General features: G+C 41.3%; 1 protein-coding gene and 1 pseudogene across 1 annotated transcript in view; both read right to left on the reverse strand.

Annotated features, from left to right (window-relative positions):
• Positions 1 to 572: 572 nt before the first annotated feature.
• Positions 573 to 27,387, reverse strand: part of LOC119975017 (lissencephaly-1 homolog) — a 116,788-nt gene continuing 89,973 nt past the window's right edge. Inside the window, exons 9-11 of the mRNA XM_038814468.1 lie at positions 15,355 to 15,456; positions 13,809 to 13,965; positions 573 to 5,004 (exon numbers count right to left, since the gene is read on the reverse strand). Of these exons, the coding sequence (XP_038670396.1) occupies positions 4,931 to 5,004; positions 13,809 to 13,965; positions 15,355 to 15,456 (333 nt within the window). The 3' untranslated portion in view covers positions 573 to 4,930. The remainder of the gene's footprint in view (positions 5,005 to 13,808; positions 13,966 to 15,354; positions 15,457 to 27,387) is intronic.
• On the reverse strand, positions 16,636 to 16,839 carry LOC119975347 (annotated as a pseudogene).

Raw genomic sequence — 27,387 nt, forward strand, 5'->3', positions numbered from 1 at the left:
TTAAACCAAAATGAAATAACCAATTATTTCTTAGCTGGTTCAAAAATAGTTGTACATTTTCTATTAGCTATAAATTAACTTCACAATCAATGGAAGAATTAATCTTTAAAAAAGACAAGGGGAGGTAGCAAGTGGTACCTTAATTTTCAGCACTAATGTCCTGAAATATCAACTTTATTGGAGTAGTGACACACATGACCAGTTTGTTTCTCTTACAACTTCTCCAACACACCTGCAAAATGTTGCTTTTATTATAGCAAGGTAGCCCAAGCATGCACGCACACCAGAATATAAACAATTTCACAATCACTGACCTCCAATTCCAAAACATCCATCACCAGGGAAGAACATGCTGTGTGGACTCTGCCAAACTGAATAGCAGTGTTGTTGCAGGACTGGAATCAAAGGCAAGTTTCATTTCTCATTAACAAACACAATACCCCGTTAATAAGCTGCACAATTCCAGGATGGGCATCTTGACCAGTGATGTAAAAGCATTGGTATGGTGCAAGACACTTGAAAATAATGGATTTCGTTTTTAAAAATCCATGAGGAAGGAAAAAAAACACAGCAGTTTTGTATGCATTTTAATAGTCTTTACCAATTGGTACATTAAGATTTTAATATGCAGAAAACATGAATAAATCTTGTTTTACACAGTTTGATAGCAACAAATCTTACTGTAAAACACACAGCAGTATATACATTCCTTAACTGATTGCTTGTACTGTGTCAATAGCTCAATTATCTTCTCAGTCCTGGTACTTATAATTGCACCCTTTGCTTCTGCTTGTAAAATTACTTCTTGCCATAGTGTCAGTGATGAGTACAACGTCTACTTGGAGGTTCACTACTGGTCTTCAGGAACACCTTAGGAACACTTGAGGGAAAAGGCAGGACTAGAAAGCAGCCAATCACATGATACAGTGGAAATGGCAAAGGTCAATTAACAGCCAGTAAATAGCTGACAAAACAGAGTCTGAAGGGTTAAAAATGGCTCCAGTGGGAATGGCCATTTAAGAAGAGTTTGAACCAGGCAATTCACAAAAAAAGAGGAAGAGGCAAATAGGAGAAGCAGGGTACTGACAGTAGACTGGGCTTGGTGAGTCTATAACCAAGCTTTCAAAACTACAGTGCTCCATAGCCCCCTTACACTTGCTAGCTACTAGGTTTGTTTAGTGCCTTGGACATAGCATTGGTCACACTATACACGCACTGAAGAAAGCAGGACGGTTTTTGTTGTTTTAAAGTGCAAGATGCTATACAAGTTTTCTTTTCAACTTCAACGAAGGCCAAATCGTACTAGATGGTTTCAACCAATATATATTGAGGCGGTTATATTAAAGTCACCCACGATTTGGAATGGGGCACATAGGTAGTTAAGGGCTCATTTCTGGAATGTGTAATTGGTTTAAAAATGATTTGGGTTCATGCGTTTCATTTAGCAAGTGAATATACAGGTTACTCCATTTAAGAGCAGTTTCCTCATTAAAACAATTGTTTCCTATGTACACATTTTTGGATTAAAAAATGGAAAGGCAAAAGCAATTTTGGTCAAGACAGTGAATTTTATTATTTGAAAAATTCTACATGCTCCTAAAAGGAATGAACTGTATTCCACATGTAAGCAGGCTATAATGATGTTAGATTGGTGCGAAAGTGAACATGAGTGGAGCTCTTTTAGGCCTCAAGATAAATCACTTGTTCAGAAAATATTTTTTCAACACTTAAGCTAAAATAGTCGCAAACACTTCAAAGCTGAGCTACCACAGCTACTGTTTCAATTTCCTTACAGCACCACAAGCTTTAATACCGTACCACTGAATCATAATTATTGATACATGTGCTAGCATTCTGGAGTTGCAGAGTATCCAACAGGAGTGCCATTGTGAGTCAATTATGTGAATTTGGACAGAAAAGTGCTTTTAACAAAAATTACCAGCAAAAAAACCCCCCCACTGAAATATGACTGGATGTTTCTGGCTAACACAGCCACAGTGCCATAAGCTGCCTGTACTTCACTTGGTTGTTTGGACTTTGCTTTCATTGTAAGGCTTCATGCGAGGCAGTCACCTAATAAGCATTTACTGCTTATTACAGGTGCATGCAAGAGCATATTCTGAGTTCTGAAAGCAGGAAAATTGCTTCTGAATTAAGTTTGAAATCTTGGGAGCATTGTGCAAATTGACATTAGTGTATTTTTCAGTAAGGGAAGGAAAAGAAAAATGGAAGCTTATTTAATAACCTGACTTTGTATTAACAGTTACGGGCACCTTTGTTACAATATTTAATCTGGAGTGCAAGCCCATCAATTATAACTGCCACAGTTGAAATCCATTTGCTAGAAGAAATACCAGTAAGCAAACTTTATGTTTAGACATGAAATGCCACATTTCAACTTGCTAAATGTCTACGATGAGGCTGTGTGTGGAATATGTAGAATAACCTGAGCTGCAATAGAAGGCATGGAAGTACTGAGAAATAGAATTTTTGGCATGTCAACTTCTGTAGGGTAATAGTATTGTAATAGTATCTTTTGCAGGCAACAGTTGCTACTGTCCAAATCACCAGGTTTCAGACTTTTTTGAAACCAATTTCGGTTCCAGCAGCACCATTTATATTAGGTACAGAAACACTAAACCAGTAGCAGACAGGGTTTTAGTTATCAAACACTTGCAGTTAGTTGCTTGTCAAAGGCTTTGCATTCAAATTGCTACTAAAGTATGATTTCTTTGGCTGCACCAATGTATTGTCGATTTTAGGAAAGAACAGGTCAATGTAAATTCAATATAAAAGCATAAATATACGAAATGAACAGTGCAGCTCACTGTCAAGGCCAACTTCATTAGAATTTTGATTGGCACTGGCAACTTAACCCTCTGCAGTTATAAATTACAATTCTGCATTCATTACTCAGTTTAAAATATTACACGTGATGCAGTGCATGTAATTTACAGCAGCTACTGTGGATTACCCACTAACGAGCACATTGTTCTTTCCAGAATTGATGTTCTGTTTACAAATTCCCAACACTGGAATTATCTGGCTGTTTTACTGTTACTGCTATTGAACTACAGAAGTTATAATGGCAGGCAGCCACAGAATTCACAAAACATCACTGCACACTCTTCAGAATGAACAAGAAATTGCATTGATTGGACACGACAAAGCAGAACTTGATGCAATTCCTAGTGCTGATGTGACATTTTAAGTTACACTTTATTCCTCCTTCGACACTGGTTCCTTCATAAGCTATACATTATTTTTCTCCCAAGCGAAAAGTTTTCAACCAAAGGCATTTTCTATACGTACCAAGGAGAGAGAATGGGGGCAGGGCGAGAGAGAGAGAAAGGGGTATGGGTTTTGTGCAGAAAAGATCAGAGAAATCAAAAATGTTTGAAATGTTTCCAAAATAATTTCAAGAACAATCTATAAACTGGATGACTGACTTAAAGATTTAAAAATGTATGGTGCACATTTCACTGCAAAAAAAAAAGCAAAGGACTTTTTAATGATTCATTATTCTAAAGCACCATTTGAACTGATACATACCACGAATAGCCTTCAACAAAGCATATTTTACAATATTGTCCTAGCTATGATTTTTTTTTAAATATTTCAAGTCGTAATATCCTTCATAAGTGGCTCCTGCTTCAAGCAGGGTGCACTGACCAGATTAGGCACAAGGTTTTCATATGTTTTAAATAAAAGAACAGCTATTAAAACAAATGGCACTAGATGCCACAAAATTGTTCAGTATGTTTTTCTAGACATTTACAAAAAATGTTCAGTTTAAAATGACTGGGTATCTTAGTTAAAAGTGTTGCATATTTAGTGGATTTTTCATGGTATGAATAATTGCCACTAAAATCTTTCTAAAACATATGAACACAATGTGTCTATGGGAAATTGTGCTACAAAGTTAGTCATTAGAAGCTTCAACTTTATTTTGAAAGTAAGCTAAGTATCCACTTGAATTTTCAGTTTTACGGTTAATGTACTGTCCACCCATAACTAACTAGCTAACAGCGTGCACTAAAAAAGATTTATCAATGTTCAGATGCAGTACTGTTTGAAGTGCTTTTAATCCTTGGTTAGTACACATGCCAGACAGTACTTTTGGATTCTCAGTATAGTTACAATGCAACCTTAAAGCAGGTTTCATCTTGCAGGGGTCAAATGTTTTGCTTTCAGCAGTCACTTGTTGGGCCTTGCATTTGATCATTGCTACTGCGTTTCAAGGTTGGGGAGTGCGACATGTAGGCTTAAAAAGATAAATAGTCTCATTTATTACACATCGCGAAAGCCAACTTCAAACTGCAATTATCGGTGAATGTTAATCTCAGCCCGAGTGGGAGATCTAACAATGGTCTTCAGAATTCACCCGTTGCAACGTAGTTCACTGGATTCTTGGTTGTAACCATTTATAAGGGGCTCACAGATAGGGTAGATAATTTATGGACAACACCGACACACTCCTCAAATGAACCCTAGTACCACAGAAAGTGATTTAAGGATTGCAGAATCAACACATTGTTTGTGCTTTAGACTACAATGGCGATGAAAATAAAGACCATTTCTGATAACTGTTGATATAATTTCAGTCATATTCAGTGTCCTAATTATCTAATCAACTTCTGCTTTCCAGGTCTAATATGACCAATGCTAGCCCTTGTTCTTTACCTATGGTACTTCTAGACAACGTATGTAATTTACAGTATACAATTCGGATTCACCATGCATGAATACTTTTGTGTAACATTTAATAGCTCAATCTACATCCAGAATAATTTACATGAAAGGACAATAGTTATTAAACAGAGCTTGATGGGTAACCATGGTAACTGAGTGCATCCGGAGGGGTGGGGTTTTGGGTTGTTCGGAAAGGGAAAGAAGGGGAAGGAGAAAAAAAACCAGAAGATCATTTCCATCAGCGGCACTCCCAGACCTTTACCGTTTGATCTACGCTTCCAGTGACAACAAATGGACCCGTCTTGTGGAAATCTGTGGAAGAAATTTAGGATTAAAAATGAGTCACAAAAAAAGTTAGTTCAGCTTTTCATTGATATCAAAACTATTCAAAAGACACCTTCCAAATGAAGCTGACCAACTGAAGGACAAGATGTCAAACGCATATTTCTTAATTCATGAAATACAGCTGAAGGTCCAAGGGTGACAGCATTGGACAATACAAGGATCGTGCAGAATATAACAGATGAGATAAAGAGATGTAATGATTAGGTTATGCCAGCTGGAACACAGATTGTAAGGAGTTCAATCATTTTGAAATATTGGCAACGAAGGACAGTAATAAAAGGTTCATTGGGTCTTAAGTTCAATGGTCTTAAGTTCAACTGCAGCGTGGAGAATGCAAGTGCAGCATTACAGATTTGGAACTCAGGAGGGAAAAAAGGTTAGAGGAATAATGACTACGAAACACCGGCAATGATGTCCTGGGACTGAGATAATTGACCGCCAACAACCACAACCAACTTTCTTTGTGATCGGTCTTACTCTAACCAATGGAGTTTGTTCCTCTACCATGCCAACACCGCCTAATCCCCTAGATGCCAGTTGTGCTGCATCTTCTTAATGCTACACTTGGTCAAAGGTTGCCTAGATATCAAAGGCAGTCACTTTCACCTCACCTCTGGAATTCAGTACTTTTGCCCATGTTTCAACCAAGATTGTAATGAGCTCAGGTGCTTAGAGGCTCTCATGGAACCTAAACTGAACATCTGCAAGCAGATTATTGCTAAACTAGTGCCTCCTGATAGCATTGCTGATGACCCTTTCCATCACCATGCTGATGATTGAGAGTAGACAGGTAGGGAGGTAATTGTCTGGGTTGGATATGTCCTGCTTTTTGTAGACAGGACATACCTGGGCAACTTTCCACACTGAAATTGGCTGAAGAATGCTAACTATGATGCGGGGTCCTTAGGAAAAGACAGAGATGGATGATCTACATAGCAGTTCAGGCCAAAGGTAGTTATATATTATTCAGCCTTGTCCTTTGCACTGATGTGCTGGGCTCCCTTATCATTGAGGACGGGGATATTTGTGGAGTATACTCCCCCTTTTAGTTGTTTTATTGTCCACAACTACCGCTCATGATTGGATGTGGGTGGACTGCAGATATTAGATCTGATCTGCTGGTTGTGGAATCGCAATCTGTTTATTGCATGCTTACTAATGCAAGTAGTTTGTGAAAAATATCATTCAAAGTGGCAGGACAGGCGGAGAGGGCCGTTAATAAAACATAACAGTATCCTGGGCTTTATTCATAGGGGACATAGAGTACATGAGCAGCGTGGTTACGCTGAACTTATGTAAGACACTAATTAAACCCGAGCTGGAGTACTGTGTACAGTTCTGGGCACCGATTATAGGACGATTGGGAACGCACTGGAGAAAGTGCAGAAGAGGTTTACAAGAATGGTTCCAGGGATGAGAAACTTCAGTTATGAGGATAGGTTGGAACTTTTTTCTTTGGAGAGGCTGGGATTGTTCTCCTTGGAGAGAGGAAGGCTAAGAGGAAATTTGATAAAGGTATTCAAAATCAGGAGGAAACTGTTCCCACTGGCAAAAGGATCAAGAAAGATTTAAAGAAGCAAACATAATATGAGAAAAAAAACATTTTCACACGGGTGGAATGCACTCCCTGGATGTTTGGTGGAGGCAGGTTCAATCGAGGGATTCAAGAGGGAACTGTTTCTACTCATATAATCATCCAATATGCAGAGGTATGGAGAAAAGGGAGGGGAATGGCTCGAAGGCATTGCTCATTTGGAGAATTGGTGCAGACATGATGGGCCAAATGGCCGCCTTCTGTGCTGTAACAATTCCGTGGATTGATGGGGAAGGTAGCGTGGGGATATGTCAGGCCATGAGGTTAAACATTGTAGTTGAATACAATAGCATGAGGGTTAGCACTGTTGCTTCACAGCGTCAGGGTCCGAGGTTCGATTGCTGGCTTGAGTCACTGTCTGTGCAGAGCCTGCATGTTCTCTCGTGTCTGCATGTGTTTCCTCCAGGTTCTCTGGTTTCCTCCGACAAGTCCTGAAAGACGTGTTTGTTAGGTGAATTGGACATTTTGAATTCTCCCTCAGTGTACCCGAACAGGCACTGGAATGTGGCGACTAGGAGATTTGACAGTAACTTCATTGCAGTGTTAATATAAGCCTACTTGCGACAAAAATAAAGATTATTGTTATTCTGTTGCTGATGGATGCCCAGTTTTGAGTTGTTATATCTAATCAAAATATATACCATTTAGCGCAGTGGCAGTGCCACACAACACAATGGAGGGCACATCCTCAATGTGAAAATCTGCAAAGCCTGTCTACAGTTTTATCAACTGAATTACATCAATTACTCTGCAGGCTTAAACAAATATTAAACCGTTAGAAATGTGACAATATATAACTTTTTTGTCCGAGAGTGCAAAGTTTAATTATGGCACAGTGCCACTGAGCACAGAGCCCATACCAGCACTCTGTTGAGCAAACCAGTCAGCCCTATTTCACACTCTATTCCTGCAGCCCATCAACTTTATTTCCTCAAGCGGACCATCCAAACCCCTTTTGAAACCATTGGCAGACTTGCTTCCACCATCCTTGTGGGTAGTGTGTTTCCGGGGCTCGCTTTTGGGTAGATAGGAGTTTTAATACGAATACACCATTCAACCTCTCAAACCTACTTTGTTATTCAATAAAATCAAGGCTGGTGTGTACTTAAGCTGGGTTTTAAGTAGCATCTTAAAGAAGGAACGAGAGTTTGAGAGATGGAGAAGCACATGATGGAAACTACACAGCATTGGAACTAGACAGCTAAATCCATGACTACGATTGGTGAAACAATGAAAGTCAGGGACATAAAGAATTGAAGAAGTGCAGAAATCTCTGAGGGTTGAAGGGCTGGAAGAGTTTTTAAAAAAATACTTGAACTCTGAGTTCACGTGTCACTGGTGATTTTAGGGTATACCCCTTCCAGTACAGAACTCCTAAATCTCTGTTCCTCGAGAGTTACTGGACACTTATAAAATAATCCATTTTGATATATTTGGGTCCAAAATGAATCTGCAACAATCTTTTCCACTCCTTTATCTGGGTTTCTTTGTAATTGCCTCTGCTCATTTTTACTATTTAAAAAAAAATAAATTTAGATTACCCAATTATTTTTTCCAATTAAGGGGCAATTTAGCGTGGCCAATCCACCTACTCTGCACATTTTTGGGTTGTGGGGGCGAAACCCACGCAGACACGGGGAGAATGTGCAAACTCCACACGGACAGTGACCCAGAGCCGGGATCGAACCTGCTCATTTTTACTATTGACTGTGCTCCTGACTTAGGGTCAGCTGCAAACATGAATGTGAATTTGTTCCATCAGTTAAATCATTAATAAATATGGTGAAACATTCAGACTCAAGAACAAATCCCTGGCCACATCACTCATTATATCCCACTTTTATTCCCATTGCTATGTATCTAATCTAACCTGCAGTGTGTTGCAAAAGCCAAGGTTGTAAATCTGAAGATTAAAAAAAAATACTGCAGATGTTGGAATCTGAAGTAGAAAATGCTGAACAATCTCAGCAGGTCTGACAGCATCTGTCGAGAGAGAACGGAGCTAATGTTTTGAGTCTGGATGACTCATTGTCAAAGCTAGAGAGAACTGGAAATAGGATGTGATATATAGTGTTTGTGCGTGTGTGGGGGACGTGCCCAGAGGGCAGTGGGGTTGGATAGAGGGCCAGCGATAGCTGGAGATGGACAAAGATGTCGTGGACAAAAAGACAAAGGGAATGTAAATGGTGACAATAATGATTAAGGCAGCTGATAGTGGCACATTAAGAGATCAGAATGTGCTAATGGTAGAGAATGGGTAAGCAGTGTGTTAAAGGACAACTTGAAATAGAGAATCGATGACCCAGGTGGTTTGGGGAGACAACGGTGAGGGAAAATTGGATCGAAAGAAGAAAAAAAATTGATCCAAACAAAAATGAGATGAAGGTGGAGAAGAGAATTGACAGTCTTTAGTTGTTGAACTCAAAGTTAAATCTGGACGGCTGTAACGTGCCCAATAGTTTGCATTAGACTTCACTGGAACATTGCAGCAGGCCAAGGACATGTCATCTTTGTCAATCTACACCTATCGCTGGCTCTCTATGAATCCAGCCTCACTACTCCAAGCAAACCGCCCCCCCCCCCCCCAAAAAAAACAGTATAAATCTCATCCAATTTCCAGTTCTCCAGCCTTGACAAAGTCATCCAGACTCAAAACGTTAGCTCCATTCTCTCTCCACAGATACCGTCAGACCTGAGATCGTGCAGCATTTTCTGCTTTTCTTATAAATCTGAAGACCCGGCCCTGGGTCGCTGATCGTGTCAGTTCGCACATTCTCCGTGTTTACATGGGTCTCACCCCCACAACCCAAAAAATTGTGGAAGCTAGGTGGATTGACCACGCTGAATTGCTCCTTAATTGGAAAAAAAATGAGAATTGGGTACTCCAAATTTAAATAAATCTGAACACAAGTTTTGCGTCATTGGTTTTCTGCAGTACGAGGCTTGTGTAGTAAAGAATTCTGTCCTGGAAGGGCAAGGGAATCCCTTACTTGAAATATTGACTAAATCTGAAGAATTGGTTCATAATGCTAACAATTAAAATTTGTACTGGCAAAACTACAAGGCAAGAATTGCTTGCTGTGCTATTTATTTTAATTTTAAATGCTATTAGACATTACTGTTCAATTTACTGACTCTCCATGAAGCTAGATATAAATCTAAAATCATAATTCAACATTTCATAGTTTCTATTGTTTAGTTCTTTCACGTGATGTGGATGTCACTGCAAAGCCAGCGTTTGTTGTCCATCAATAATTGACTTTGACCAGAGTGGCTTCGACTATGGCAGACGACAGTTAAGAGTTAACTACATTAGCGTATGGAGGCGGCTTCATGCAAGGGCACTAGTTTGGGGGCGTTGGTAACTGCGCCTCTGCCGTTCACGCCGGCATGGTACTCCACGAGGCCCGTGGTGGTGGCGGCCCTGAGAGTCTGGGGGCAACGGAGGAGACATGTGGGAGCAGAGGGAGCATCGGTCTGGTCACCAATCTGTAATAATCACCGGTTTGCTCCGGGAAGTATGGATGGGGGGTTCTGGATATGGCGGAGAGCAGGGATTGAGAGGGTGGGGGATATGTTTATAGAGGGGAGCTTTCAGAATATGAGGGCGCTGGAGGAGAAGTTTGGGTTGGCGATTCAGGTATCTGCAGGTGCGGGATTTCTTACGTAAACAGGTGTCAACCTTCCCGCTCCTACTGCTAAGGGGGATTCAGGACAGGGTAGTGGGTAGGAGAAGGGAGTGTCTCGGACATCGACAAGGAACTTATGGGGTCAGAGGAGACACAGACCGAGGAGCTGAAGTGTAAGTGGGAGGAGGAGCTGGGAGGAGAGATAGAGGATGGTCTATGGGCGGATGCGTTGAGTAGAGTCAACGCATCCGCAACATGTGCCAGGCTCAGCCTGATACAATTTAAGGTCGTTCACCTGGCTCACATGACAGTGGCCCGGATGAGCAGATTCTTTGGGGTGGAAGACAGATGTGCAAAATGTGCGGGAGGACTAGCGAACCATGTCCACATGTTCTGGGAATGTCCGAAGCTTAGGGGATTTTGGCAGGGGTTTGCAGATGTAATGTCCACAGTGTTAAAAACAAGGGTAGCACTGAGTCCAGAGGTGGCAATTTTCAGGGTGTCGGAAGACCCGGGAATCCAGGAGGAGCAAGAGGCAGACGTTCTGGCCTTTGCTTCTCTGGTAGCCCGGAGACGGATACTATTAGCTTGGAGGGGCTCGAAGCCTCCGAAGTCGGAGACCTGGCTAATGGACATGGCTAGCTTTCGCTGTTTGGAGAAAATCAAGTTCGCCTAGAGGGGGTCACTGTTAGGGTTCACCCGGAGGTGGCAACCCGTCGTCGACTTCTTCGTGGAATAGTAATCGTCAGCAGAAGGGGGGGGGGGGGGGGGGGGGGGGGTGTTTAAGTTTAGCTTAGATTGGGGGTTAATAAAGGTGGGACCTGTCAGGGAGGGAGTCGGCTTTTGCACTATATTTATAGTTCCATGTACATCAGTGGTTTTCAACCGGGGTCCACATGGACCCTGAGGGTCCATGTAACATTACTGGGGGTCCACACAAAGAAAATACCGAATTGGGGGTCCACGGTGATATTTTAGTGGTCCATAGAGCAATTCTACTTCAGAACAATTGTTATTACTGAGAATTAAATTTTTACAGTAATCTACGCCATATTACAATACTAAAAGTAGAAATATTCATGTAGCTATGAATTGTTTATGGCAATCAAGTAGAAGAAAAAAACTTTACATTTGACAGTGTCGTAAATTTAAAGTTACCTAGAACAAACGGAGGTGAAAATCACCCATGGTTTCTCCTTGACAAGTTTAATGAATGATTTAACACAGTAATCACTAGAGACTGTGTATATTTGATATGAATTGGTTATTTTTAGAGTAATTTAATTCAATTTAGTCAGTAAAAAGTTTTTTTCATTACTTTTCATATTAGAATAAGTTTGGCAACGTACGAAAATACCGCTAATCCGTTTCCAACCCTCACGGTAAGGTAGATGGACGTTAGTCATCGGACAAAATATAAGGATTAGGAATGGCTATGGGGGTCCACAAAAAAAATTAAGAGGAAAAGGGGTCCATGGGATAAAAAAGGTTGAGAATTCCTGATGTACATTGTTTATTGTGTTCTTGTTATAATACCAAAATCAACCTCAATAAAATGTTTATTAAAAAAAAAGAGTTAACTACATTGCTGTGGATCTAGAGTCACATGCAGGTCAGACCAGACAAGGACTGAGGTTTCCTTCCTGAAGATCAGGGAACTAGGTGGATATTTACCACAATCAATGAGGGTCACCATGCTGAGACAAGCTTTTAATTCTAGATTTTAAAAATTGATTACTTGAATTTAAATTCTATCAGCTGCCATTGCGAGATTTGAACTCCTGTCTTCACAATACTATCCTGGGCCTATGGATTACTAATGCAGTGATATAACCACTACCATCTCCCCATAACTGTGAAGGGGCTATTGTAATAAACAAATGCATCTGTAATTACTGATGAGCAGACAGTGATATGTAATTAAAGCAATGAATGAGAGACAGGGTTAGGCGAGTACATATTCAGAATGCAGATTTAAGCAAAATTTAGCATATGCAATAATGTTACTAAAATTGCTCATCAAGTTCTATTATGATGTTAGTGTAAAATCAAGATACAAGTTTATAAATCTACATAAGAAAAATAGGCATCAAATCTCAACATATTTAAACAGCAGCTCACACAAAGGACATGGAAATATCAGGTAGAATTCCACTCCTGATGGCAATCTAGTGACCTCCGTGTGCTTGAGTGGACATCACATGTGACTACGGTGATGCATCCCATAATTAAATAGCCCAAGATTCATGTATATATACTAAATAACCACTTGGTCAAAGTAATCAAATTGTGCCTGAGGAGACTTAAATTAGAGAAGGTGAATAGGGCCCTGGATCCAGCAAGTTATATGACAATTTGCATGGCACTCCACTTGTAAGCCCTTGCCAGATCAACAAGCCACCCAGTGCTTTCTGTTTCGTCTAATTTTAATTCAATTCAAAACTTGCTTCTTATACTTTGTAATCCTATCTTGTGGATAAATGGTGTTTGCAGTACAATAGAGAGCCTTACTGAAATTGAAAACTGTATAGTATCCATATAATTATCATTAACAAAGTCAGTAAGTTTGTAAGGAGAGACCACTCAAATCCTTGTTAATTCTCATGACCAAATCAAATCTAACTAGGTATTTCATTCTCCCCTCTGTCAGAATGCCATACGTTATAAGAGATATTAGTTTTCTGCATCAACCCTGACCTGGCCACGGTGGCACAGTGGTTAGCACTTCTGCATCACCGCACTGAGGACCCGGGTTCGATCCCGGCCCCGGCTCACTGTCCACGTGGAGCTGCATAGTCTCCTGTGTCTGCATGGGTCTCACCCCCACAACCCAAAAAGATGTGCAGGGTAGATGAATTGGCCACGCTAAATTGCCCTTAATTGGAAAAAAAGAATTGGGTATTTTAAATTTATAAAAGAAAAGAAGAAAAAATAACTGACCAGTTTAAACTGATAATAAATTATCTACTTTCGTATACCATGTACTATTTCAATTCCTGATCATTCCATTCAGATAGCGACAAAGCTGGAAAGACTTTGCGAAGGCAATCATATGGGCCTAGCACCTGACTCTTTCTTTAACTTCTTCAGTCTACCAGTCACCAGCTTATTTAAAACTGATATTTAACTTAATACTAGTTTCTCCCCCAGCTCAGTACAACTTCAAATGGGTGCATTAGGGAGGGGACCCATGGTCAGTTTAGCATATCAGAAACAAAATCATTCAGTATGCTTGTTTTCCTTTGGTTAATGTCTATCATGTCGCTGGGATCTATCAGCTACACGAGTTACTAGTTCTATTTTCTGCAAAAAAACATAGAAAGGAAGGCGGTCTGTTATTGCCAAATTCAGAGATGATAAGAACACGTCATTTGAAATGATCAATTTTGAAGGCTGTTTTTATAAAGTAACCACTTCTATGTGAACTAGTACAGAGTCTGTACCAATAAACTATTTAGATTAGAAACATTTTCAGAAATTTAACCAATCTATACTGAAATGCAAAGTACCGTTTCTGAATTATGACAAACTATTATAACCATACTTACCAAGAGAGGTTACAAAGTGTTCATGTGCATTCAGGGTCTTCATGCACCGTTTGTTCTTGTAGTCCCACACTCTAATAGTTTTGTCATCAGCACAGCTCACAATAAACTTTCCTCCAGGATGAAACAGGGTACCACGTACCCAGTTATCATGGCCAACCTAAATTTAACAGAAACATCATTAGGGAATTCGCCACTTTGATGTCAAAATGTTCCTCAGACCATGTTTCTCAAAGAAAAATTGTGTTTTACATAAAACTTGGTTTTCTACCTTTTGCAAATTGGAAACATTTGCCCTTTAACCTCGTGTAGTACGGGCCATTGACTTACATAGTCACAGCAGTGCAATTTATCATGGAGTACATTTTACAGCTTTGAAAATTCAACTTGCTTTCTGAGGTACTATGAATAGCTCCAAGGAGCAGCTAGTTGCTCAAACTGAGAAAAGCTATCCCATTCTTCCTTACTCCCAGCTCTTTTAAGAATTAGAAGTATTTACTTCAAAGATGCAGGCAGCATAAAATGAACCAAGTAGTGAAAACTCGGTTCTGGTGAAAAGGCAGTAACTATGTTTTTTGATGCTTGAAATGTGTTAAAGCAGCAACACGGTGTTTCAGTTTTAAATGAATTGTTTACAGCCCTGAAAGACAGAAATTTTTAAATCTACAGGGTGGGCATAGCATTCACATGCAAACATCTGATTCAGACAGAAGTACAAAATTTAGCATCATGGATTCTAATTCAGCAATTTATACTTGGCGCTCACAAAAGTGTTGTGCTTTGGAAGAACTCAAAGCCACAGTAACTTTGAGCTTTCATAGTTCTATGGTAGTAAATGGTCACGTCAAGAAAATCAATCAGCCCAAATGGAAGACAATGTTGGTATCAGTGGAAGAATTAGAAATACAATTACAATATCATAAGGGCTCAAAGCAATTAATGGAAAGCATTTTTTGGCCATCATACTCTACAAGAACAATGGAAGTAGCATCTGAAATGAAATGAATCTGTTCTGAATTTACTGGCAATGTAAGTAACACATTCAGAACTTGCAGCACTGCATGTGTTTAAAAAACGGTTATTGCTTAACATTATGCTATTATGACTGGATGAGTGCTGGTGGGCTATTTGACAATTATGAGAGAGAAGAAAAATTAAAGCCAAACTGATGTGAACTCACTAGCTGATCACATACTTGCCACTTTAAGAGATCAATACAAGCCAGATCCCGACAAACTGCTCCGTTTTCCTAGCTCAGCAATAATGGCCACTTCTATTACACTCAAACAAAAACATAAAATACTGGACAATCTCAGCAGGTCTGACAGCATCAGTGAGGGAGAAGGGAGCCAACATTTCGAGTCTGGATGACGCTTTGTCAAAGCTTTTATCTATTATACTCAAGTTGGGGTCAAACCCTGGGTTTTCGCAGTCCATGTGTTACAGTGCATTCATTGACCAACTGAGCCATTGACGAACAAACTGACCAAGACTACTGAAACTCTTGTGAACTATCACCAATATGTATTTCAACTTGTAACATACTCACCAGTGTCATAAGGCACATTCCAATGCTAATATCCCACATCTTAATAGTCTTGTCTCTGGATCCTGACAGCAGGAAAGGTCCAGGTTTGCCACTCTTTTTATTCTGGAAGGAACAGAAATTGCAAAATGCATATTAAAGCATACTACTGAAAGGAAGAGGTACAATTTTCAACACTTGTTGTTTGAAAAAATATTATTAGTTATTTGCATTTGGTTTAATTTTCCAGATTACAATAATTACATGCGGAACTATTAATTTGGAAACAAGTCACAGTCGGATAGTTACTGACAAATGCTACATAAGCAGTGGTCCACGTGATACCGCAGATATCAGCCACAATACAGTAAAGCTATCTCCATGACAACTGCACAAAGCACATTAACATTTAAAGTAAACAATGCAAGATTACAGTTTAATAAAAAGCTAAAATAATCATCTCAACTGTGGGAACAGATTGCATATTTCACTAATTTTACTTAATATAGCAGATATGCCAGTTAAAAAAGTGATGTCTTATATAAAAAGCTTCACCGCATCTCTTATAGGATATCAGTTGTCAGGCAAGTAGCTAATTGTTCTAATAATCCAGTATCTTTAAATGGGAGTTCAGTCAAATAGCTTTTCTAAACTACTGTCCTAAATCTTTTATTCAACATGAAACTATGCAGAATGCACAATGATAGCTAGTCCCATCATCATAATTAGCTGAAGTTAAAGGGCTCAAGACAAAAAACAACTAACAAATGAGAAATAGAACTAGCAAACACTTAAAACAAAAAGGGGATCCCATCATCTGTGAACTTTTGTTTTGTTATAAATTTAGAGTGCCCAATTATATATTTTTTCCAATTAAGGGTCAATTTAGCGTGGCCAATCCACCTACCGTCCACATCTTTGGTTTGTGGGGGTGAAACCCACGCAGACACGGGGAGAATGTGCAAACTCCACACGGACAGTGACCCAGGGCCGGGATTTGAACCCAGGTCCTCAGCGCCGTAGTCCCAATGCTAACCACTGAACCACGTGCTGCCCTATCTGTGAGCTTCTTTTAAAAAAAATTAATTTAGAGTACCCAATTCTTTTTTTCCCAATTAAGGGGTAATTTAGCGTTTTCAATCCACCTACCGTGCACATCTTTGTGTTGTGGGGTGAAACCCACGCAAACACGGGGAGAATGTGCAAACGCCACACGAAAGTGACCCAGGGCTGGGATCGAACCTGGTTCTTCGGCGCCGTGAGGCAACAGGGCTAACTCACTGCGCCACCATGCTGCCCTTTTTTAAAAATTACTTTTTCTGAGTTACGAAGTCAGAGCTCAGTGTGGACAGGGGCGAACCCCTAATTCAGCTCCTTGTTTGCTCCAAAAACCAATTCAAATTCAAATTGAATCCAATTCATGGTCCCCAGAAGAGAGACATAGTAGATCTGAGCCAAAAGGCAGAGCAGATACTTCACTTGATGTTAGTCAAAAGGCCGAGAAGCGATCTATCTGTGAACTTCTAATTGACAGTCTGGATAGTAGAAAGAATTCAGCTAACAGTGGAAGCCATAACATGCACACTATCCACAAGGTGCACAGATCAGAAACCTAACTATAACAGGGTCACAAAAGTGATTGAGCTGCCTAATCCTAGGAGTTGCAACTGCACCTTTGCTTCCAATCTAAAGAATGTAAGTTACTTCAATTCTAGAACACTGATAAGTTTTTTTCTGTTAAATATTTTTATTCTCCTTTTTCACTTTTTCTCCCAAATTTACACCCACCAAAAATAAACAATAATCAGTAACAAATGTCAATCCCCATATCAATAACAACAATCCCATCCTCCCACCAAATCCCAAATATTAGCCCGCATGTTCACACAAACAAACAAATGACAAAAAGGAATTAGGGATCACCCATAGTCACCATTAACACACACAGGCCCCCTCCCCCCAACCCTCCCACCCACACGCCCCAACATACGTTCGATGTTATCCAGTTCTTGAAAGTGCATAATGAATAATGCCCATTAATTGCAGAACCCCTCCATCCTTCCCCTCAATTCAAACTTAACCTTCTCAAGAGTCAAGATTTCCAACAGGTCCCTCCGCCACGCCAGGGCATAGGGTGGAGAGTTGCTCTCCAACCTATCAGGATCCGCCTTCGGACGATCAACGAGGCGAAGGCTACAACATCTGCCTCCACACCCATTTCCAGCCCTGGCTGGTCCGACACTGCGAATATGGCCTCCCGGGGGCCCGGGTCCAGTTTCACATGCACCACTTTAGAAATTACCCTAAAAACCTTCTTCCAGTAATTCTCTAGCTTTGGGCAGGGCCAAAACATATGAACGTGGTTAGCAGGGCCCTCCCCGCGACGTTCACCCACATCTTCTACTCCTCCAAAGAATCGGCTCATCCTCGCCCTCGTGAGGTGAGGTGTGCTCTGTATACCACCTTCAGCTGTATCAGCCCCAACCTCACGCACGAGGTGGAGGCATTCACTCTCCGGAGCACCTCACACCAGAACCCCTTCTCCATATCCTCTCCCAACTCTTCCTCCCACTTTGCTTTGATCCCTTCCAGTGGTGCCTTCTCCTCTTCCAAAATAGCTCCGTAAACCGCCGACACTACTCCCTTCTCCAGTCCTCCTGCTGTCAGCACCTCCTCCAGCAATGTGGAGGCTGGCTCCACCGGGAAACTCTATGTCCTTTCTGGCAAAATCTCGAAACTGCATGTATCCAAACATTCCCCCCTGCTCCACCCCATACTTCACTTCCAGCTCCTTCAATCCTGCAAACCGACCCCCAAGAAATAAATCTTTTACTGTCTTAATCCCCTTCTCCTCCCATTTCCGTGGCTCAAATCTGTGGTTCCGCCGAATTGGCATTTCCCTTGACCCTGCACCCAACCCGATGTGTTGGCGAAACTGCCTCCAAATTCTCAATGAAGCTATTATTACCCGACTCCGAGTATTTCCCCGGGCCAACGGGAGCGGTGCTGTTGCTAGTGCTTTCAATCGCGACCCCCCTGCACAAACTCTCCTCAATTCTGATCCACTGTGAATCAACCCAGCTCCACACTTTCTCCACATTTGCCGCCCAGTAGTAATACATCAGGTTCTGAAGACCCAAACCCCCTGCCCGCCTTCCCCTCTGTAGCAGCACCTTTCTAACGCTGGCCACCTCCCCTCCCCATATGAACAAAGTAATCCTTCCCTCAATCTCTCTGGAAAAAAAGCCTTTGGCCAGAAAATCGGCAGATATTGAAAAATAAACAGAAATTGCGGGAGCACGTTCATTTTAACCCGCCTGTACTCGACCCGCTAGAACATTGTTAAAATATAAATTGATGCTGACATTTGGATGCGAATTAACCTGAAGTCCCATCTGCCAATTTGGGTGCATGTAAAGATCCCATAACACTACTTCAAAGACAGCAGAGGAGTTATCAAAACCTTGACAAAAGTTACCCCTCAATCAACACCACATTGCATGATTATATTGCTGTTTGTGGAGTTTGCTGGTGCTGTCACAACCTGGTGGCCAAGTTTCCTGCATTGTAACAGTGACTACAATTCAGAAGTGCCTATGACTAAAGTTCTTTGAGATGCCAGGTGGTGGTGAAAAACATTAGCTGAATGTGCATCTTTCTTTATCCAGTTCTGGGACATTGTTTATTAATACACATTTAGATATCGCCTTCTACATGGAAAGGCATCTCAAACAGCTGGGTTTTCTCAAAGCTTGATCAAAAGGCTGGGTTTTAAGCAGGGAAGAGCAGGAGATGGAGTGCTCAAGAAGTTTAATGAGGAATATACAAACAATGGGACCTGAGCGACGGCATGCAGATATGTCTGGAGCCAGAATTGGTTTGGAGAGGACCTTTAAAAAAAAAAGTATTTTAAAATAAATTTAGGAGTACCCAATTCTTTTTTCTAATTAGGGGGCAATTTAGCATGGCCAATCCACCTACCCTGCAGATCTTTGGGTTGTGGGAGTGTAACCCACGCAAACACGGGGAGAACGTGCAAACTCCACACGGACAGTGACCCAGAGCCGGGATCGAACCTAGGACCTCGGCGACGTGAGGCTGCAGTGCTACCCACTGCGCCACCGTGCTGTCCTCTGGGGGAGGGGGCACAGACCTGTATGAGGTTATGCAGATTGGATCAGGGCCATTTAACCACATGCATGAGACAGGACATGATGCGGACTGCCTGGATAATCTTAATATGGGTCAGCAAGGACAGGCATAGGCGAGAAAGAATTGGAGTAATACAGGTTACAGGAGGTTTGGTTGGGTTGAAACTAGAGGATTGTCCCCATGTCTGCATGTATTTCACCCCCACAACCCAAAGATGTGCAGGTTAGGTGGATTGGTTGTGCTAAATTGACCCTTAATTGGAAAAAAATTAATTGGTTACTCTAAATTTATTTAAAAAAAACTAAAGGATTGGAGTTTGGCGAGGAGAGTATTGAAGGAGCAAAGTCTGGAGGGATAAAAGACATGAAAAGGAGCTTCAGTTCAGACATGGGGGGTTTGTGATGGACGGCTGAGTGCTTCCAGCATTTTCTGTTTAAGATTTGCAGCATCTGCTTTATTTATGCCAAGTTATTGCAATGGAGAAGATACAGGGTTGGAAGCTCATTTGATTCAACCCTGTGGCCTGCGAGGTGTAGTTGGTGTCAGAGGTCAAAGACAAAGTCTTCAGTCTTTGTGATGTTCAGTTGGAGGAAGTTACAACTCATCCAGGGTTGGATGTCAGGCAAGCAGTTTATAGCACATAAGGAGGGGAGGAGTAAAAACGAGTAGAGGTGGGTCTGAGAACCAGTGGTGGCAGAAAATAAATGCACCCATTAAAAGAAAAGCTCTTCTAAATAACAAGTTTAAATGGGATTTATAAAACTAAAAAGTTGAGTTGCCTTCGGTGGCTTATCAGAAAGTCACTTTGGGGAATCAAATTCAATGTAAATATTGGATGCAAAAAACACTGCCCAATGCAACAGTTTATCAGAAAGATTTGTTTAGACCCTCAGGCAATTTCAAGTGCTGACTGTCACTTGGCATACTGATTATAAACATTCTGACTTTATGAAGCAAATGCAGTAGCATCCAATGGAATACTTACCACAGATATTTGCTTAATTAGTATAGTTTATGCCATTAAGTTAAACATTGAATTTAGGTGGGGACTAACGAGAGAGAACTAACATTTTTTGTTAAAGAAACAAACCTTTCATGCACAGTATAACTGTCATGTGCATACTCTCTCTCGTTTTTAAAAAATGCAGTACACGTGATCTGAACAATTCTCTCAGTAATTAAAAGGGTCCAACAAAACTGTGTTTGCGCCATTTCTACCAGTACCTACTCACTGAAGTACATACTAATCTTGTTTAATGTCTGTATAATTTAATTCTCGAGACTTCCATCATCTGACAGGGGGGTTTGAGAGGGCACCATTTTAACAGAAATAATTGCAAGCTTGGTAATTGAGTGCGAATATTGGATTATATTACAATGAACCCATACCAGCAATAAGGGCTAGGAATAAGAACTACTAGACATTCCAGTTTCAGATCCTTTCCAATGTATATTCGCAATTTCTTCATATACTCTTCCATATGCTCACTTTGTGTAAATTCTGCATATGGGGACTTCTATGTGTAACTTTATGTGGGTCCTACGAGAACATAAAGGACACTTTTACCCATCCTAGCACAATTTTTAAAAAGAACTTTCAATCACTAATTCTGAAGCTTTGCCAGTTGTATTAGCAACATGATACACTTTTGTCACGAGAAGGTGCTGCACTACACTGGTGCGGACCGTGTGGGATGTGTGTCCCATGCATGGCTTGGTCTGTGTGTATAAAATAATTACGTTGAAGTGGTTTTATTTCTTCTAACTCTTTCAGACTAACTATTATCGTAACACTGGCACAACCGTCTGAAGTTAGCGATTTAAATTGCTTTGTCAGATACTATTACTTACAGGCATAGAAATATAGAAAATAGGAGGACACCATTCGGCCGTTCGAGCCTACTTGCCCATTCATAATGGCTGATCAACTTAATCCCACTTTCCCCCCATATTGTTTGATCCTGTTTTCCACAAGTCTTATATCTATCTGCTTCTTGAAAACATGCAATGTTATGGCCTCAAATACTTCTTGTGGTAACAAATTCCACAGACCCACCACTCTCTGGGTGAAGAAATTTCTCCCCATCTGTCATAAATGGTCTATCCCGTATCCACAGACTGTGGCCCCTGGATCTGGACACACTCACCATCAGGAACATTCTTCCTGCATCTACCCTGTCTAATCCTGTTAGAATTTTGTAGGTTACTGAGATTCTCCCTCATTCTACTGAACTCCAGCGAACACAATCCTAACTGATTCAATCTCTCCTCATATGCCAGTCCCGCCACCCCAGTAATCACATCAGTCCCGCCATCCCTGGAATCACACAAGTCCCTCCATCCCTGGAATCACATCAGTCCCTCCATCCCTGGAATCACATCAGTCCCTCCATCCCTGGAATCACATCAGTCCCTCCATCCCTGGAATCAGTCTGGTAAGCATTTGCTCTCGGGAAAGAACATCCTTCCTCAGATGAGGACGATAAACCTTCACACAATATTCCAACTGTGGCCTCATCAAAGCCCTGTACAATTGCAGCAAGACATCCCTGCTCCTGTACTCGAATCGTCACTATGAAGGCCAACATATCTTTACCCCCTGCTGTAGCTGCATGCTTACCTTTAGTGACTGGTGTACCCAGGTCTTGTTGCACATTCCCCTAATTTATGACCATTGAGATAATAGTCCTAATCCCATGCGCTTTAATTATATACACTGATCTCTTATGCAGGACTTTGTCAGAAGCCTTCTGAAAGTCCAGATATACCACATCCACTGGCTCCCCTCGTCAACATTATTAGTTACATCCTCGGAGAATTCCAGTAGATTTGTCAAGCATGATTTCCCCCATTATAAATCTATGCTGACAATCCGATCTGGCCACTATTTTCTAAGTGCTCTGTCATAAAACCTTGGATAATGGATTCTAGAACTTCCCCACTACTGCCATCAGGCTTACTGGTCTATAATTGCCTGTTTTCTCCCTACGTTCCTTTTTAAATAGTGCAGTTACATTAGCTACCCTCCAATCTGCAGGAACTGCTCCAGAGTCTGTAGAATCCTGGAAGATGACCACCAATGCATCCACTATTTCTGGAGCCACTTCCTTGAGTACTCTGGGATGTAGATCAGGCCCTAGGGATTTATCAGCCTTCAATTCCATCAATTTCCCCGACACCATTTATCTACTAATATTGATCTCCTTCAGTTCCTCCCTCGCACTAAACCCTGCGTTCCCTGACATTTCTGCTAAATGATTTGTGTCCTCATTTGCGAAGACAGAACCAAAGTATGTGTTTAGTTGCTCAGCCATTTCTTTGTCCCCTATTTACATTCTCCTGTTTCTGACGATAGTCACTCATGGGCGGCACCGTAGCTCAGTGGGTTGCTTCCCAGCTCCAGGGTCCCAGGTTCGATTCCTGGCTTGGATCACTGTCTGTGCAGAGTCTTCACCTTCTCCCTGTGTCTGCGTGGGTTTCCTCCGGGTGCTCCGGTTTCCTCCCACAAGACATGCTGTTAGGTGAATTGGATATTCTAAATTCTCCCACTTGTGTACCCGAACAGGCGCCAGAATGTGGTGACTAGGGGCTTTTCACAGTAACCTCATTGCAGTGTTAATGTAAACCGACTTGTGACAATAAAGAATTATTATTATTACTTACATTTGCAGTTAACTTATGGATATATATGTGAAGGTTTAAGATGTGAAGTTAAATGGTTACCGGAGCAGTGACAATGCTCACGCTGACCTCAAAGAAAGCTGCCCACAAAGGTCTGCAGATCTCTGTGGAGTAGATTTCCCCTCTTTTTTTAATTTAATTTAATTAATTTTTTTATTAAGGGGTATTTTAGCATGGCCAATCCACCTACCCTGCACATCTTTGGGTTGTGGGGGCAAAACCCACACAAACACGGGGCGAATGTGCAAACTCCACGCGGACAGTGACCCAGAATCGAACCTGGGACCTCGGTGCCATGAGGCAGCAGTGCTAACCACTGCGCCACCATGCTGCCAGATTTCCCCTCTCTTGACTTCAGTTTGAATCTGATGCCAAGTTAAGGGGATCTCCAGATCACTTAAAGCAGGGTCTGCAATAAATCACAATTCAAACATTCACAGACTGCAAACCAGGATGTAAAATGCACTGAACTTTTATCTCAAAAATGTGAATTAAAAGTTAACAAAATAAATGACTGGAATATAAACAGGATTGAAGAAGCATTGTTAAAATATGTATCAATGGAGAAATTTGGTATTCCACAAATAAAAGGATTAGCTCATCAGGAACTGAGGCTATAGATGAACAATTCTAAACTTTGAATGCTGGTAAAAAGCTAGTTACCCGTGGTAACTTTTTCATGAGTTTTACACCAAGTCTAATAGTACAAAAGGGCAAATTTTCCTTAGCTCTACATTGCAGTTTGAGTGAACACAGCGAGGAAGCATAGAACCACTGACTATGCTTCTTGATTTCCACATTTTACTGCACATATACAGGCTCCAGAGATTGCTGCTGGTCTCAGAGAAGATAGCCAGCCAAAAATCCAAGGCAAAAGCAAAAGTCCACACTCCTTGAAACCTCAGATGGCCGAGGGAGTTGCAATGAAAGGAAGGTTCTTTAGAACAGTTATTTTTTTGTACCAAGAAATGGCAGCCTCATGGATAGACGTGTGGCACAAGAAAACAGAAACATCAAATCACTGCTCTAGTCCAACGTCTACGGCATCTTCCAACAATGTTTTACAATCAGACTAGATACAATTCACTTTGCCTTTTAGTAATTCAGTATTGATATGTATATACTTGACGCCAAAGGTTAGATGCTTCTATTAAATTGACCACTGCCAGAGATATGCTCATATAATTCTCAGAAATTGGCATTCTACTTTGCTATACTGATACCATAGATATTGCTAGAGAATATCGGTTATTGGCAGCACTGGTTCAGGTCCTTAACATTTCTTTTTTAAAAAATAAATTTTAGGGGACCCAATTACTTTTTTCCCCCCCAATTAAGGGGCAATTTAGCGTGGCAAATCCACCTAACCTGCACATCTTTGGGTTGTGGGGTGAAACCTATGCAGACATGGGGAGAATGTGCAAACTCCACACGGACAGCGACTCAGGGCCGGGATTCGAACCAGGGTCCTCAGCGCCGTAGTCCCAGGTCCTTATCATTTCTAAGGTGGGCCATGAGTTCATCAATATCTGTATTGTAGTACAACTAGAGAACTCTGGGCTGTGATGACTTGTTGCATATTGAACTGTTTTATGTAAGAACAGCTTAAGATCCAGAAGTATTATTTTTGAAAAGTCCCAAACCAATTTTCCCTGTAGTATGATTATGTTCACCAGGGAATTAAAATAAAATGTGACTAATGGTTGCACTGGCTCAGCAGAATTGTTGAGAGATGGTCATGACAAACTTTGCACTGATTCACAAAGCCATTTGTATGAATTTCAAAAAACATGCTTTAAAACAAACAAACTTTTACTTGCATTTAAACTAGCAGCTTATTTCCAAACCAGAACGGTATCTAGTTTTTGATTTGCTATTTAAAGCATGTACGACAAAGTATTTGAGGAATAATAATGAGAATTCTTGCTTTTGAAGTGGTGCGCAGGTATTTGCAATAGAAACATATTAACCAAATGTAGGTGATCAGCGACTTAGATTTGACAATGTCCCTCTTCCAACCAGGTTTTCGGGATATATTACCATTTGTGGCAGTATTTTAGCCACAAGTCAATGCTATTACGAGTTCTCCGTTGTCTACCAAGCTTTCGGCATACCCAAAAGAAAACATGCCTCTTAACTCAAGTGACCAGAGGCAGAAAAGTATTTGCCTCAAAGTTCCCCCCACACCCCTGGCTAAAGCCACAACTTCAGCAGAAGGTCCAATTTGTATCCATCAGGGAATTTGCCAATCTGCAGTTATGGCGGCTGATCGGAGAACGACTGAAAAAAGTTATAGCTGTTTTATCTAACCAACAGAAATATTGTAATCAGAGAAGCAGGTTCAAGCTAGCACACCTATGCCACCCATTTACAATTTTTAATAACCGTCATATCATGGAATGAGTTTATATTGTGAAAAACAATTTTAAACGTGCAAAGATTTGTCATTCAACGCAGCACTCTTCATATCACTAGCCATATTCACTGGACAAAGTCAGCACATGAAATAATGAAAAACACTAATCAATGAAAATATGTAATTTTCACCTTTATTTTAATAGGACTAGGTCAGATTTTTAAAAAGATAACCAAGGGCTGTTGCTGCTCTCCCCAATCGTTCACCACTGCAGAGGAAAGCCTTGGGGAAGTGGATTTATTTGTGCAGCTCGCTCCAAGTTCAATCACCGTATGGATTACTAGAGTCAGAGGTCATTGGCTGTCAATCATATCTGACAATGTGACCTTAGATTACCTTCAAATGAAAAGGGGCGCAGGCTTCTGTAACATTGCATTTTACTTCAAATATATTTTTGGGAAAAAACAGAAGAAACCCAAATATTAAACCTTTAGAAACAAACAGTTTATTTTTAAAAAATTAAGCCTTTGTCATTTTATATAAAAATACAAACAACAGTAAATTATAAAAAGAATAATGAAATCTACCCCGTCTTGAAACAAGCCCCCCATCTTCTCCCCCCACCCCTTAGCAGCGACCAATTCCTTGAAATACAATACAAACGGTTGCCATCTCCTGTAGAACTCTCCAAGTGACCCCCTCATGATGTATTTGATGTTCTTGAGGCGCATAAACTCCATTCAGTCCCCGAGCTACGCCGAGGCACTGGGTGGCGTCGCCAGCTTCCAACTCAACAGGACTCTCCTCCGAGCAACCAACAAGACGAAGGCAAGGACATCACCCCCCCTCAAATGTCTGCAGCTCCGGCAAGTCCAAAACCCCAAACATAGCTGCTGAAGGACAGGGCCCCAGCTCAATGTTCAAAATCGCCAATATGGTGCCATATTGCCAAAAGAGACCCAAAAAACCCACACGCTTGGGAGAGGGCCAGAACATGTGCTTGTGATTAGCAGGCCCCCTCGAACACCGCTCGCATCCTCAACCCCTGCAAAGAAACAATACATTTTGGGATTAGTACGGTGCACCCTAAACACTACTTTGAGCAGGGTCAGGCTCAGCCTCGCACATGATGTGGCGTTCACCCTGCAAAGGGCTCACTCCACACCTAATCCTCCAATATATGGCCAGCTCCACCTTTCATTTGGTCTTCACCCCATCCGCCAAGACCAGATCCTCCCCCAAAATCCATCCATATATGCCGGATGAACTACCCTCTTCTGACCAAAGAGGAAAGGATCTTTTCTGGTAAGGATGATGGTGGCACCACCGGAAATGTCAGAAACATCCATCTAACAAAATTTCATACCTGGAGGTACTGAAACGGGTCCGAGCCCAAGAGCCCAAATTTCTTTCAATTCTTCCATGCTGGCAAACCGGCCCTCCAGAAATAAATCACTCCCTCTCTCCAGCCCCTTCCACCCCTCAAATGTAACATGAAACTTTGCTGGTTCGAACAAGTGGTGAACACAAATGGGGGCCAGTTTGAAATGCTGATGGAGTTGCCCCCATATTTTTGAAGTGGAGACAAGCACCGCGTTTGACAAGTACTTTGCCGAAGCAAATGGCAGAGACTCCACTACCAGTGCTGGGCCCTCTACACAGCCCAGACTCCATCTGTACCCAGGTAGACCCCGGGTCTCCACACCACCCAAACACCTTCTCTGCATTGGCAGCTCAGTAATAAAAGTTTAGATTAGGCAGTGCAACACCTCCCGACTATCTATCCCGCTTTACCACACCACTCTAAATCCTCTGCGTTTTCATGCCCACATGAAGCCTGATATAAGCCACTCAAACCCCTGGAAAAA

The sequence above is a fragment of the Scyliorhinus canicula genome, chromosome 12 (genome assembly GCF_902713615.1).
Source record: "Scyliorhinus canicula chromosome 12, sScyCan1.1, whole genome shotgun sequence".
NCBI lineage: Eukaryota > Metazoa > Chordata > Chondrichthyes > Carcharhiniformes > Scyliorhinidae > Scyliorhinus > Scyliorhinus canicula.